This window comes from Nothobranchius furzeri, chromosome 9, assembly GCF_043380555.1.
Source record: "Nothobranchius furzeri strain GRZ-AD chromosome 9, NfurGRZ-RIMD1, whole genome shotgun sequence".
Classification (NCBI taxonomy): Eukaryota; Metazoa; Chordata; class Actinopteri; order Cyprinodontiformes; family Nothobranchiidae; genus Nothobranchius; species Nothobranchius furzeri.
Genome location: NC_091749.1, coordinates 57475003 through 57490127, shown reverse-complemented (window position 1 = coordinate 57490127; position 15125 = coordinate 57475003). Strand labels below are relative to the sequence as shown.

Genomic DNA, 15125 nt, shown 5'->3' with positions numbered 1-15125 from the left:
ACAAGCCTCACAGATTTTACTCTCAAGTGGAGCATCAAAGTATCTGCTTTTAACGTCTGTTTAATGTCCGTTTAATGTAATGGGGGGGGGGGGGGCTTCCATGAAAATAAACAATCAATGATGAACAAGAGTCTTCTTCCAGACCTGCAGAAAAGAGAAACACAACAAAACAGCAGGAGCAAGCTATCACTGCGTCAACTTGATGAAGAAATGTAAAATCAGCATTGTTTTACTGAACAATCACACGATAATAAATCACAGTGCATTTAGTGCCAACCACAGCCTTAAAATGTGTTGAACGTGTTCAAGTCCATACTTATGAGAGCACCGTGTGAGCACCTGTGTGTGTACACGCGCTTGTTTATGTAAGGTATCTCTATAGGAGCGTCCAACAGAGAGTGTGAGGGGCCACAGATCTGCCCCCCAAAGATGCATAGGAGATAGAGGGAGCTCCAAGTCCCAGAGATCCAGGAGCTGCCCAAGAGCACAGGGACCCCAAGGAGACCGCGACCAGAAAAGCCCCTGCCCCCCTCGAGAGGTGCAGAGGATCGCCTCGGGGGGGCCACAACCAGCAGCCGGCAGAGTCCCGGGAGATATCAGCGGCAACCTCACAGGCCCGCCCGCAGCCCCAACCCCACCCCCCACCCCCCAGCCGGCCGAGCCCGGGACCCAGCAACCTGGGACCCAGGGGCCACCACCCCCGCCGGGGACCCAGCAGTGCCCAGGGACCCAGATCCCACCAGGCAGCCACCGGGATTGATCAGGCAGACGCTCAAAATCTTAAACCCCCTGACCCGGGAGCCACGAACACTCAGGCAGACCAAGGCACCACACTCCACACCAAATTGTCACAGTTTGCCTCCACCTTCTGGTGAAGTGTTGTTCAGCTTTGTGTTACAGGTGGGCGCGGCAGACTGCACAGCTGTTTCAAGTTCCACTAATTGAGGTGCAGAGAATTTAAGGAGCAGTGTGACTCAACTCCAGCGCCGGTTGATACTCTCACATGGGTAGCCTCTAGCCTCTGAATCAGCCTGTTTCCTTGTGATCCTGAATTAATGAATTTGTTTCCTGTTTTAGTATCCTGTTCCTGCACCACCTACCTTGCCTGGAGTTGTTCTCACTTCTCGCCGCTCAAGGATCCTCTGATCTTCTATCTCCACGTCTGCCCGCCTGCCCACGCTCTGAACCATCACACCCGGACCAACCTCTCCCTGTTCGCCTCCGCTCTATTCCTGGTGTTGGACCATAAGAACTCTCAGTTACAGACTCTCATAGCCCTGGTTCTCTGGTTCTGGCCTCGCTCACCTCCTGTTTTTCTTATCTAATTAGATTCCGGTACTCCCCTGTTCCTGATCATAGAAGCAGCGTCTTTAGTTCTAGTTTTATCTCTTCTGTTTCACATTGTAAATAAATCACTTTATATTTTTACTTACCTCTCCTCTCCTGTGATTCTTCATGTCCTGGGTGAAATCCATTACCCACAACATGACAGAATCAACCGGCCAAACGAACACCCCCATTGAAGAATCACTCCCCGCAGTCCTAGCAAACACATTATCACAGCATGAAGGATCCATTCGTTCCGCCCTCGATCAATTGTCACTCGTTAACCAGCTTTTATCCCAGCTCGATTCCGCCATCCGCCAGGTAAACGAGAAACTTACACCGTCTCCTGCCGTTGTCTCTGTAGCTTCATCGCCAGCTCCACTTCCTGTTCAGCATCACGGGATCGGTTTCCGGGTTACACAATCACCTCAACCAGAAACATTCGCCGGTGAACCTGGAAAATGCCGCTGTTTTTTGTTACTTTGTGAATTGGCTTTCAATAGATCACCTGATACGTTTGTAAATGATGCAATTAAGATTTCCTATATCGTCAGTCTGTTACGTGGTCGAGCCCTACAGTGGGCCGAAGCTAGGAGCCGGCAACCAACTTTTCTTGAGGGACCGTTTGCAGCATTCCTAGCTGAATTTAAACAAATTTTTGATCAGTCTGAATCCCCAGCCGAAATCACCAAACAAATCTGGAGTCTCCAGCAGGGTCAACAGTCAGTGGTAGAATTTGCCATCGATTTCCGTACCCTTGCCTCCCTTTCCACACTAGATGAACCTTCCCTTAGAGCCGCTTTTTCTCATGCCCTTAACGATAGGATTAAGGATCAACTGGCGTTTTGCCAAGAACCAGAGAACCTTGAGTCTCTGGTCCAGTTAGCCGCCAATATTGAAAAGCGCCTAAAGGAAAGACACAGGACACATACTCTCAGACCATTTCCTGATTCTGCTCCACAACGTCAACCTCATCCCTCTCTGGTTCATCTCGAGGAACCTATGCAGATAGGTTGAGCACGTTTAACCCCTGAGGAGAAGGCTAGACGTCGTTCCTTAGGCCTCTGCCTTTACTGTGGTCAGCCGAGTCACATGCTGCAGGATTGTCCGGTTCGACCAAAAGCCAGGGCCCATCAGTAGGACCGGGATTACTGATGGGTGGAGTTCCTGGAAACCTGAATTCCCGGTGCAGCTTAACCTGTTCTGTCTCCTACAACCAACAGACAGTTTCAACTCAGGCGCTAGTGGACTCTGGGTGTGAGAGGAGTGTTCTGGACCAAACTGTTGTTCAACAGCTCAACATTCCCACCATTCCTCTGTCTACCCCCATACGCGCTTCCTCGTTGGATGGCTGCTCTTTGACAACCATAACACATCGCACAGTTCCAATTAATATGCATATCTCTGGTAACCATCATGAGACCTTGAGTTGCTATATTTTTCCTTCTCCCCAGTCGCCAGTTGTTTTGGGTCATGAGTGGTTAGTGTTACACAACCCACAAATAGACTGGAAAACCGGGTTGGTTTCTGTCTGGAGCCCCTACTGCCTGTCTCAGTGTCTCCTTTCAGCTCCTTTTCCATTCCAGATTACCAGTAACTCTCCCCAGGAACCACCTGATCTTACTGGAGTCCCTGCTGAATATCACAACCTGTAACAAGTGTTCAGTAAAGATCGAGCTTCTTCTCTGCCTCCTCATCGCCCGTATGATTGTGGAATTGACCTCGTCCCGGATGCCAACTTACCTACCAGTAAGCTATACAGTCTGTCTAAACCCGAACAAGCCTGCATGTCTGATTACATTTCAGAATCCCTAACGTCTGGCATCATACAACCATCTACTTCTCCCCTGGGTGTTGGATTTTTCTTCGTTTCAAAGAAAGATGGTTCGCTCTGCCCCTACATTGACTACCGTGGTTTAAACCTGATCACCATTAAGAATAAGTATCCTCTGCCTCTGCTATCTTCCACATTCGAACCCGTTAATGACGCTTCCATTTTTACAAAATTAGATATGTGCAACGCCTATCATCTGGTCAGAATTCGTGAAGGAGACGAAAGGAAGACGGCATTCAAGACACCTTTGGGGCACTTCGAATATCTTGTAATGCCGTTCGGACTCACCAAAGCTCCCGTTGTGTTTCAATCCCTGATCAACTCCGTGCTGGGTGATTACATCAACAAGTTTGTAACAGTCTACCTGGATGACATCCTCATATTTTCCAAAAACCTAACCGATCATCGTCAACATGTCCGTGCTGTGCTCCAGCGTCTCCTTGAGAACCGGCTTTACGTTAAGGCAGAAAAATGTGAGTTTCACATTCCCTCTGTGAAATTTCTGGGCTTTGTGTTGGAGAATGGAAAACTGAGAACTGATCCTGACAAGATTGCTGCCGTTCTGTCCTGGCCCACTCCAACCACACGTAAACAGCTCCAGAGGTTCTTAGGATTTGGAAATTTCTATCGCAGATTTATTAGAGACTACAGCCGGATTGCAGTCCCATTAACCCGGCTCACCTCCATCAAGAAACCGTTTCTATGGACCAAGGAGGCTGACCAAGCGTTTCTCACTCTTAAAGAGAGATTTGCTCATGCACCCATTCTCACTCGCCCGGATCCGTCTGTTCCATTTACCTTGGAAGTTGACGCCTCTGACACCGGGGTTGGAGCAGTTTTGTCCCAAGTCTCCTCCTCCGATCAGTGTCTCCATCCCTGCGCTTTCTACTCTCGTCGTCTTTCCCCAGCCGAGCAGAACTATGACGTAGGAGATCTGGAACTGTTGGCAGTGAAGCTGGCTTTGGAGGAATGGAGTCACTGGTTGGAAGGAGCAGAGCATCCAATAACCATCTGGACTGATCATAAAAACCTATCCTACTTAAAAGAGGCTAAGAGACTTAATCCCCACCAATCTCGTTGGTAATTATTCTTCTCTAGATTCAACTTTACCATTTCTTACAGACCCGGTTCAAATAACGTCAGACCAGACGCCCTTTCTCGACAATATGCCTCCGACAGAGAAGTAGAGCCTTCCACCATCCTGCCTGCCTCCTGCATAGTCAGCTCTATTGCTTGGGACATAACCAACAAGGTCCTGGAGGCCCAGCAGCAGGATCCCGATCCAGGTACCGGTCCCCCGAATAAGGTTTTTGTTCCTACCAGCACCCGTGGTGCCCTCATACACTGGGCCCACACTGTCAAGTTTTCTATTCATCCAGGCCTGGGCAGAACCATTTCTCTCATCCGAAGGACATTTTGGTGGCCCTCCATGTACCGTGATGTTAAGGAATATATCAGTGCTTGTCAGGTATGTGCCAGACACAAATCCAGTAACCAACCTCCTCAGGGTCTCCTCCAGCCTCTGCCTGTTCCCCACCATCCATGGTCCCATATAGCTCTGGACTTCGTAACTGGTCTCCCCTTGTCTAAAGGATTCACTGTCATTCTCACCATTGTCGACCATTTCCCAAAGGCATGATATCTGGTTCCTCTGAAATCACTTCCATCTTCCACCGAGACAGCCAACCTACTCGTTAAGCATCTCTTCCGTCTGCATGGATTACCCAGCGAGATCCTCTCAGATCGTGGGCCCCAGTTCATCTCTCGAGTGTGGTCTGACTTCGCTAATCACCTAGGAGCCAAGGTTAGTCTCACCTCCGGTTTTCACCCTCAGACTAACGGGCAGGTGGAGCGCATGAATCAGGAACTGGAGGCTATGCTGTGTTGCATCTGTTCCTCCAACCCTGCTGGATGGAGTGCGCCGTTGCCATGGGTGACTCTGCTTCCTCCACCTCAGTCCCTCAGTTTCTGCGCCGGGCCCGCCGCACTTGAACTTAGACCCGTGCAGCGCTCCAACGTACTGCGGAGCGCAACCGCCAGATTGCTGACCACCACAGACGGCCTGCACCCACCTACACTCCGGGTCAGTTGGTCTGGCTCTCCTCCCGGGACATCAAGGTTCGAGGATCCCGCCGGAAGTTCTCTCCTCGCTTCCTTGGACCTTTTCCTGTGGCTGAAGTTCTGGGTCCGGTCTCAGTCCGCTTGGAGTTGCCTCCTTCCATGCGGATACATCCGGTCTTCCTCGTCTCCCTCCTCAAGCCGGTGGATCCAGCCCTCTGTGCCCTCCTGATGCTCCGCCTCCGCCTGTCCGCCTCGCCGATGGGGGTGTCGGTTAACGTGTGCGTCGCATCCTGGATGTTCGGCCACAGGGCCGCGGCCGGCAGTTCCTGGTGGACTGGGAGGGTTACGGTCCCGAGCACCAGCAGTGGGTCCCTGGTTCCTGGATCGAAGATGTCTTCCTCATTGACGACTTCGAAGCCTCCCCTGCCTCCTCCTCCTCCGCCTCCTCCTCCTCTGCTGGGCCGCCGAGTGGCGTCCCTTGAAGGGGGGGGGGGGGGGGGGGGGGGGGCACTGTCATGGTTTTCCTCCACCTTCTGGTGAAGTGTTGTTCAGTTTTGTGTTACAGGTGGGCGCGGCAGACTGCACAGCTGTTTGGAGTTCCACTAATTGAGGTGCAGAGGATTTAAGGAGCGGTGTGACTCAACTCCAGCGCCGGTTGATACTCTCACATGGGTAGCCTCTAGACTCTGAATCAGCCTGTTTCCTTGTGATCCTGAATTAATGAATTTGTATCCTGTTTTAGTATCCTGTTCCTGCCTCACCTACCTTGCCTGGAGTTGTTCTCACACCTCGCCGCTCAAGGATCCTCTGATCTTCTATCTCCACGTCTGCCCGCCTGCCCACGCTCTGAACCATCACACCCGGACCAACCTCCCCCTGTTCGCCTCCGCTCTAGTCCTGGTGTCTGACCGTAAGAACCCTCAGCTACAGACTCTCATAGCCCTTGTTCTCTGGTTCTGGCCTCGCTCACCTCCTGTTTTTCTTATCTCCGTAGATTCTGGTACTCCCCTGTTCCTGATCTTTAGTTCTAGTTTTATCTCTTCTGTTTCACATTGTAAATAAATCACTTTATATTTTACTTACCTCTCCTCTCCTGTGATTCTTCATGTCCTGGGTGAAATCCATTACCCACAACATGACACAAATGTGGCAGGGGGAGGGTAGGTGAAGATGTATAGTAGCGCAAGAAGTCCCAGGAGAAGGGAGGAGTCAACGGCCCCACCTGACATATCCAGCCATACACAGACACAGTCACACACTCCCTCCCTCATGCTCACACATACACACAACCAAAGACTTACAAAAATGCACACCGGACACTCACTCATGCTCCCCATACACACCCTATTCACTCTGGTCCCAGTACTGCTGCACATGGGGTACAACCATTACAGGTTCCCAGAGTTCGACCCTTTCTGCTGGGGTGCTGATGAGCAGACTCCCTCGCCCAACGCTGAGCAAAGCAACCCACCACCCCAGACCCCAACCAGCTGGCCAGATCTCCCTCCTAGCCTCCAGCCCCAGGAAGCCAAGTGACAACAGAGGTGTGCTAAGACCCCTAGTCTCCCTCTGCCTGTTCCAATTTAGTGTTAGTGCATGTTGATGAGGTGTATTCCATGGCTGTGGTGCGCGGGCAGTGTGGGCATTGTCTGGCCTTCGCCAGCTGATGCCACCACATAACCCCACTTGCACCCACAGCCCTCAGTGTCTAAGTGCAGTTTAAAATTGGAAGTGGGCACCAGCAATCAGGGTGAGGCTGAAAAATCACCTTGCCAAATACTGTTGAATGTGCGCACTCCCAAGGCCCTAAGTGTGTGTTTGCGTGGAATGTCGTTGGTGGAGGTCTTTAAGGTGCAAATTAAATTGGGGGGCAGGTTGCCACAGGAATGTGGAAATGGGGTCCATACCCACACCCCCTGACCTGTCCACCCCCCAAGGTCCTATGTGCATGATTTTGTGACGATGTGTGGGGATGGGGAGGAATGGCTGGTTGGGCATAGCCCTCCAGGGAGCCAGCTCCCCCACTGGCCCCAATAGGCACCTCTGTTGTCAAAATGCCACCGAGAGCATGGAGACCCCAGCCCGTCTTGCCAGGGCCCAAATTAGCAGCATCACAGAGCCTCACAGAGTCCGAGGGCACCAACCCAGCCCCACCCCAGCAGAATATCTACTCCCATCCCTGCATTTGCACAACTTCCAGAATATAGAAGACATAGGACATCAAGGTAAGGTTGGGTCCTCCCCCTCCTGGACATCCTCCTCCCCTGTGATGGAACAGCAGAGGAGCCAAGGTCTACCCGAGGCCCCTGAACCCGGGCCAGGCACTGCCGCATGTGCCTGCCTTCTTCCCGGCAGCATACATGTCAGGACCCGATCCCCAAGGCCCCGCCCAGATTCCCACACAGGGCCAGCCACCCCCACATCCCGAGCCCCCAGGCCCCCACCCAGACGCGCTCAGGGGCAATGCAGCTGCCAGGCAGTGACCCATGGCCACCGCCAAGACCCCCAAGGGGCACCACTCACAACCGCCAGTCGTCCACCCCTCGAGGCAACCAGCAACCCAGGCACCTCCAAAGGGGGGCAGCAGTCCCCCAGTCCCAGACACCCCCCAGTGAACCCACCTCCAGGGAACGTTTGGATACTCCAAACTCAGACCCTCCACCCCATCACCCACATCATCCCGCAGGACAATATCAATGATCCCCCATCATCGCTATGTGATGGAACCGATCTAAGGAGCCCAGAGAGATTGATTTGAAGTGGAAGCAGAGGCTGTATCAAGTGTAATATGGTCTAACAAAAGATTTCTATACTGGTTAATGCAAAGAGTATCTCTATTTTCCAATTTATGAGGATAGTTTTCTTAGCGATGCATATGGCAGTCAGAACCACGTGAACCAAAGATGTTTCAATCGGGACATCGTCCAGGTTTCCCAGTAAACAAAGAGAGGGGGAAGTTGGGATATGACATTTCAGACACTTTGACAGGTCTTCACATACTCTACCCCAAAATTTCTGGACAGGTGGGCAGGACCACAGTGCATGAATGTAATTGTCAGGAATGTTGTTTGTGCAGTGTGTACAGGTGTCAGATGACACAAACCCAATCTTGAACCTACGATGACCTGTATAGTGTACTCTGTGTAGAATTTTGTACTGAATTAATTGTAAATTGGAGTGTCTGATCATTTTAAAAGTTTTTAAACAAGTTTGGGACCAGAAGTTCTGGTCAAAGCTGACTGATAGATCCACCTCCCATTTTTCAATACGGATTGCTATTCTATCGTCTATTTTGGACAGTGTCTTATATACTTTAGACAGTAGTTTGGGGGTTTGAGAGTATAGAAGTCTAATCCCCTTGGTGGTGTTTGTAATTCTTTTTTATTGAGCTTAAATTTTTGTTTGAATACAGATTTCATTTGGTGATATTCTAAAAAGCTATTGTTATCCATTCCAAATTGGCAGACTATTCTATTAAATGGGATGAAGTCCAATCCTGCATATTATGTTTGATTAAGGTTCTTTCTAAGGATTTTCCTTTCCGGTTTAAAGTTCACAAAAGATTAAACAAATTAGTCCGCAGATTTACTACATAATGCCTCTGGTCTTTGTTCTGTTTTGGGGCTGGAGGATTGTCAGAGAAAACAGCAACGCACAAACATGACAACAATAACGGTATCACCATCCCAAAAACCTGTCTATTTTATTTAGAACAGAAAATTTCTAACAGTTGGAAAAAGAGATGTTTTATTTCTCAGATTTTACTCCTGATTGATTGTAACACTGAATATGAGGAAGATAATTTATCCTCCTTTTTGTGGTTGCAACTCCTTGGATGTGTGTGTGACATAAGTGTAGCTACCAAATTAAGCACCCATTATAGAAGAGCAATCAGATGACTAAGGCTGGGATAAGCATAGCAATAAAGATGAAGGGCATTGATGTTTTGGTCAGAATAGCGATGGATCAGGAGTGCTCAGTGGGTCATGAAACACCAAGTTCTCACAGCTTCACGAGCTGTTCAAATGCAGGGGGTTCAGCAACAACTATTAAAGCTTTGGTGGTATTTTGTGTTTCTTGGACTAAAGCTTGCGGCAAACATTTCAAACATCTATTCTAAAATACTTCACACAGGCTATTGATACAAATCTGAAAATAGAAGGTGCTTAAAATAGTGTGCCTTCACATTTGAGAGTAAGAACTCAAAGTTACGGTGATCAAGGTTAAGTGAACAACTGTTTGACATGACGGAGAGCCGAGTGTGACATGTGAGGAGACTGGATGAACTGAAGAACAGCTGTGAGGAGGTGTTGAACCAGAGGGTCAGAGCCAACATCACAGCTACATTAGACTGGTTTAAAAACGAGGAGGAATGTGTGTGAAGCAACATTCTGCATAAATGATATCTTCAGTTGTTCATCACAAATGATATGCAGGACTGATGCAACAAGGTGTGGGAGGAGAGCAGCTTTCTGGTGGGCCTCACCAGATGGCTGGGACTGTTTCTACTGGCACTATGTTCAAAGATTGTTGGATTTCTATAGCAGATGATGAACATTTCACAGCCAAGACAAAGGCAGAGAGGGAAGATTTCTTCTCAACATGCCCAGGGGTCACAGATGCTATTGATCTATTTCTCCACTCAGCTGAAAAACGCGTAACCTCAGCAGGTTTAATGAAGTGTTTGTTCAATATTTGGACAGCTGCTGGTTTCCATTTCAACTAACGTGTTCAACAAATATCCATCCACCCATCCATCCGTCTGTCCATCCAACCATCTGTCCATCTGTCCATCCATCCATCTTTCCATCCATCCATCCATCCATCCATCCATCCATCCATCCATCCACCCATCCATCCATCCATCTGTCCATCCAACCATCTGTCCATCCGTCCATTCATCTGTCTATCCATACATCCATCCATCCATCCAGCCATCTGTCCATCCATCCATCCATCCATCCATCTGTCTGTCCATTCCTCCATCCATCTGTCTATCCATCCATCCATCTGCCTGTCTGTCTGTTCATCCATCCATCCATCCGTCCATCCGTCCATCCATCCATCCATCCATCCATCTTCTTTTCCATTCATTCATCCGTCCGTCCGTCTGTCCATCCATCCATCCGTCATCCACTTGTTCGTCCATCCATTTATTCATCCATCCATCATCCATCCATTAATATGTTTATGTATTTATTCATTATTCATCTCTCCATCCAAAGCTTCGTTCATGAACAGAAGAAGTGGTGACCATATTTTGATCATGAACCTGTCCAGTTCTGCTAGGTGATGACTTTTATTGCACACACGTTCAAGTTCTCCTGTAACACATGAACTGTGGTACAGATGAGTCTGACCTTCATACAGCCACTTGCATAAAGAGCTTTAGAGAAAGCCACAATGTCATCCCTATGAATGGAAGGACAAGTTTACCCAGCTGACCTGATCAAGCCACCTCCTGCTGAGCTGTCTGAAGAAGCCCCAGTGAGTTACGCATCATGACTTTAAAAATACATGAGCCTTATCCCAATGTTGTCTGCTGTCTCTGAAAAAGCAAACCCAGGACACATGGAGAGAAATGCCCAGGCACAGAAAAGGGGGAGGGAGGATGAAAACGATCTACTCTGTGATTACTGCCAAGATTGAATTTAATTTTGTCTCGGACAAGCAAATCAATTGCTGTTAAACATCGTGGCAGAGGCAGGAGAAATCGTCATAGCCCTCAGCGCAATTTCTCCAGCTCGTGGTGTTTCTGTCTGTCCTGATTCGTGTAAATGCTTCTTGATTTATTTCACTGTGCAGCGTTCCTCGCTGTGATGTCATTCTTTTAATAAAGGGCTTAAACCCTGGGACTGTTGCTACATTAAACTATTACAACAGTTATTATGGCCCAAATAATTCTAATTAATGAGACCCATTAAAATACTTTAATTGTGTTAGTGCCACTTGTCATGCTCATATTTAATTATGATTGTTTATCACTTGGTAAAAATACTCTGGTTGTTTTAATTAATTACAGACTCATTCAGCTTCCACTCATCACAGATAATGGCAGTGATGCAAACAGCATCTGTGTGCAACTCAGCATCGTTTTAATCACCTAAATTATTATTCAGTTAATATTGCTTACTTCACACATTTCCCAGTGAAACACTATTTGCAGGGTGGTGACAATAACACAAACACACAATTGCAGGTGTAATAATCAGTGGAAAACACTAATCCTCGTGTTTCTGACTGCTGCTGTTTTATTTTTATTTACACCAACACTGACATCCAGATGTCAGACTCTGTGACTCGGTTCTGAGATAAATCATGATGTTTGACCTAATTTAGCCTTGTCTTCATGACAAATTATTGGACCAATTTGTCACAGGTGGGTTGAACCGGCCATCAGCACGTAGAAAATCTGCTGAGATCCCAAAGTGAAACAAAGACGTGGAAAAACAATGTGGCAGAAAAAATGTAGCATCTGATGAAGCTGCAACTTTTTGTAGCGTTACAGGCTGTTTGACCCCAATGCACCAAGAAGGAAAATTCACAGGAATTGAAGATGACATAAAAACAAGTGTTAAATTATGTTTTTGAATTATTAAAGCATTGTTCAGTGTCACGACACAGCCCAGGCTTTTCTGGGTGGCTTTTGATCAAACTATTGTTCTGCAGTTAGTAGTTGGGCAGCCCTGCCTTCACTGGCTGACCTACAGCAGCCTGAAATAAATTGGCCAATAGAGCTATTTTTAAACCTAACATATATCACTGATTAACTCTTCGCAGGACAAGAGTTACTGAGGATAAAACACCAACAATTCAGAAAGTCGCATTATAAGGAAAAAGAGCAAACAGACGTTTTGCAGCACATGTGTTATAGAATAGAATATATTCTGCAACAGCTTTGTTTAAAGAGGAAAAAAGGGGACAAAATGGCTCTTACCTGGGCTCCCTGCCCCTCCCTGTGCCTCCATGCAGCTCAGCCGAGAGTGCTCTGCTGTTCAGCACACCAGCATCGGACACAGAGAGGGAATGAACGGCGAGGGGGATGTATGTGAGCGAGTGTGCATGTGATAAAGTAAAGGAGGGTGGAGGTGGGTGGACTCCTTTTTTTGTGTTAATCTTCTATTGCTCAAAATGTCCCAAACAGGTGATGATGTGGTTTTCCTCCTCCAGCTCAGTCCACCTGTCCTGCTCTGCCATCAGAGCTGCGTGAAGGCTCCGCTGCTGACAGGGAGGTCTGGGAACAGAAGCATCACTGCAAATATCTGTGCTTCTTGGTGTAGGGAGCGCAGCATTGTGTGGCTTGGCTTGGTATGTGCAGAGAACACAGATCCAGAGCAGGGGAGGGGGCTGGCAGCCTGCCCAGACTGCAAGACAGAATGGGGTGTCAAAAGGGATGGGAGGTGGGTAGACACCACTGGAGTGGTGAGATTTTAGGTGGGTGTGGCCGTGATTAGGTACCCTGGTGTGTGAGAGTGTGTGCATGATTGTACCATACCAAAGGCTTTAAGGACAAACTGTCAAACCTCATTTTGTGTCAGAAGAGATATCTATAGATGAAAACAAGGGAAAAAAAAGATTCACTCCAATCAATCAATTTGTTCGATAGTATTATTAATAGTAAAATAATTACCACATCAGATAAGCAGGAAATAGTGCTTCTGTCTTCCAAGTGGTGAGCTGGAAGAGATTTCCCCCTGGTGGTAAATTGGGTGTTTCATGTTTCAAATGAAAACCACAAGCAAACCTGATCAAATTCACCTCTGAAAAAATTTTTTCTCTGATTAAAATTATTAAATGGTACCTCTTTTTTATTTATGCTAATTCTAAATATTTTAAGATTTATTTGTGCAAAATCTCACTTTTTCCTACATGTCACAACATGTGCATTTTTACAAATCAGAGTTGTTGTATTATTCCAGAAACAAGAACTTAAAAATCACAACAAAAATCTCCGTAATTTTAAACTTAACTAGAAAGCTTCAATAATGAAGCAAACTCTTCTTGTGCTGGAAGAATAAATAAGCAATTAATTAAGTAATTTTTGTTTTGTAGTTTATTCTTTTTATTTCCCCACTGAGAGACAATAAAGGGATTTTCTTTTCTATTTACGGTAGTTTCACTCTTCCATGTGTATCTTCAGGTTTAATGGCAATAGAGGACTATTCTTTATATGGACCATGAGGTTATTTTTTTATACTTGTAGCATAGAGGCTCACTTTCAGGGATAGACTCGTGCATTATTTTGTTTTGTGTGCTTGGCTGTTGGTAAGATCGATGACACAAAAACATTTATTACAGGTAATCTGGGATGTCTAAAAGGAGATGTGAGCACCAGCGCCAGAGGAGTCAAGGATTAAACTCTAGCAAGAGTAGCCGCATTTTCATAAAAGTTATATTCATTTGCTAATGCTTTGCCAATACCAACATTTTTAAACCTAAATGTTATATTACCTTATCACTTTTTCTGGTGAGACTTGGCCTAACGTAACAAACGCAATGAATAAAAATGTAAAAATTAGGCACATGAAAACAAATGTTTTTAATAATAATTGATTAATATTGTACATTTATATTATAGCACACATTTTGACTCTGTTAAATCTGCCTTATGTAATGTCCAGCAATGGTCGGTTTAGGTCCCATCTGACTGCCTCCACAGAAGGAAGAACTCCAGCTCGAATCAGTTGCTAAATTCAAGAATGATTTCCTAAATCAATACGAACTTCTTCCATGACTTATAATCTAGATAATCATTAAATAAACATTTGTTTATTGCTACTTACAATCATTATATTGTAATGAAATGCTTCATTAATCTGTGTTCAATAATTGTTATGTTATGTCTACAGAGACTGCCATGTGTTCATGTTTAGACGACGAGGTCCTCACATCTGCACTCACACAATAACAAGTACGGTTAAGTTAAACTCCAACACAGAGACTTTTAAACCAGTCAGAACATCTTGTATCAAGAAGGCGTGTTTCTGAGTTGTCTTGGTAACATCTCTCAAACTTGTCAGCCTCTGATTGGCTGTGCAAGTCATGACATCAAAACCTTAAAACTGGATCATCCTGAGTGATTCGACACTTCTAGAGAATCGCTTCAGGCCGGCCACCTGTAGTAAACCTCTTTAACCATCAAAGATTTTGACACGTCGTCAAAACCTTTTTGCATCTGCACAGCTGATGAGCAAACAGTTCCTGCAGAAACAAAGCTGATATTGTTAGACTCCTTAAGAGTCAGTCACACGCACGGTTCCATCCAGCTGTTGTGACCCGAGACATCTCTGGACTGAAGAGTCGGTACCACGGTGTTGTACAGCCCTCCGATGCCAGAGGTCAGCCGACCCCTGCGACTTTTGGATCCACCAAGAGGGTCTCTTAAAAACGGGTGAAGTAGACATGACAGATTGTGTCTGATGTTCTTCTGATGATATCAATTAGGGATGTCCCGATCGGCTCACATGATTGGAAATCGGCTCCGATCACATGGTTTCAGACTGATCGGGACTCGGGCTTTACTTCCCGATCCAAGCCCCGATCCGGAGTTGGATACTGGGTTCAAATTACAGGAGAGCAACTTGGTTCTCCTTAAAGGTTGTTGTCAGGCTCCCCTGATGCCCTTAATTTACACACCCAGAAGGAGCACAAAAGAGATCCAGTTTCTACCTATATTATATAATATTTAAATGGACTCAGAGTAGCAGGGATTCTTTTGGGCAGAGATGCAGAGCGGCAGACAGACCGCTGCGTTCTGCACATGGCCACAGTAACACTTTCTAAGTTTCTTAGTGGCGTTACCAAAAAAATATACAATTAACACACAGTCATCCATGTCCGTTCATTTTCTCTCTGGTAAGTTCTGTCTGTATTTGAGCATGACGTGTGGACGCGCTCGTGCTGC

General features: G+C 46.8%; 2 protein-coding genes across 5 annotated transcripts in view; one reads left to right on the top strand and one right to left on the bottom strand.

Moving 5' to 3' along the window:
• The window catches only part of dbndd1 (dysbindin domain containing 1), a 32795-nt gene extending 20299 nt beyond the window's left edge, over positions 1-12496 (bottom strand). For 2 of the 3 annotated variants that reach the window (XR_011521633.1, XM_015952919.3), the window contains exons 1-2: positions 12159-12496; positions 3959-4138 (exon numbers count right to left, since the gene is read on the bottom strand). Coding sequence is in view for 2 of the 3 variants with exons in the window: in XM_015952919.3 (XP_015808405.1) it covers positions 3959-4138; positions 12159-12189 (211 nt within the window). In the remaining variant the exon portion in view is untranslated. The remainder of the gene's footprint in view (positions 1-3958; positions 4139-12158) is intronic. The other variant, XM_070554967.1, reaches the window with a different exon arrangement.
• Positions 5724-12856, top strand: LOC139071810 (mucin-6-like). Of its 2 annotated transcripts, none has more exons than XM_070554965.1 (2): positions 5724-5893; positions 5964-12856. In XM_070554965.1, the coding sequence occupies exon 2, from the start codon at positions 7194-7196 to the stop codon at positions 7977-7979; it is 786 nt and encodes a 261-aa protein (XP_070411066.1). In that variant the 5' UTR covers positions 5724-5893; positions 5964-7193; the 3' UTR covers positions 7980-12856. The 2 variants fall into 2 exon arrangements, with proteins under 2 accessions (XP_070411066.1, XP_070411067.1); XM_070554966.1 differs by having other exon boundaries at positions 5724-6131; positions 6216-12856.
• Positions 12857-15125: the final 2269 nt, after the last annotated feature.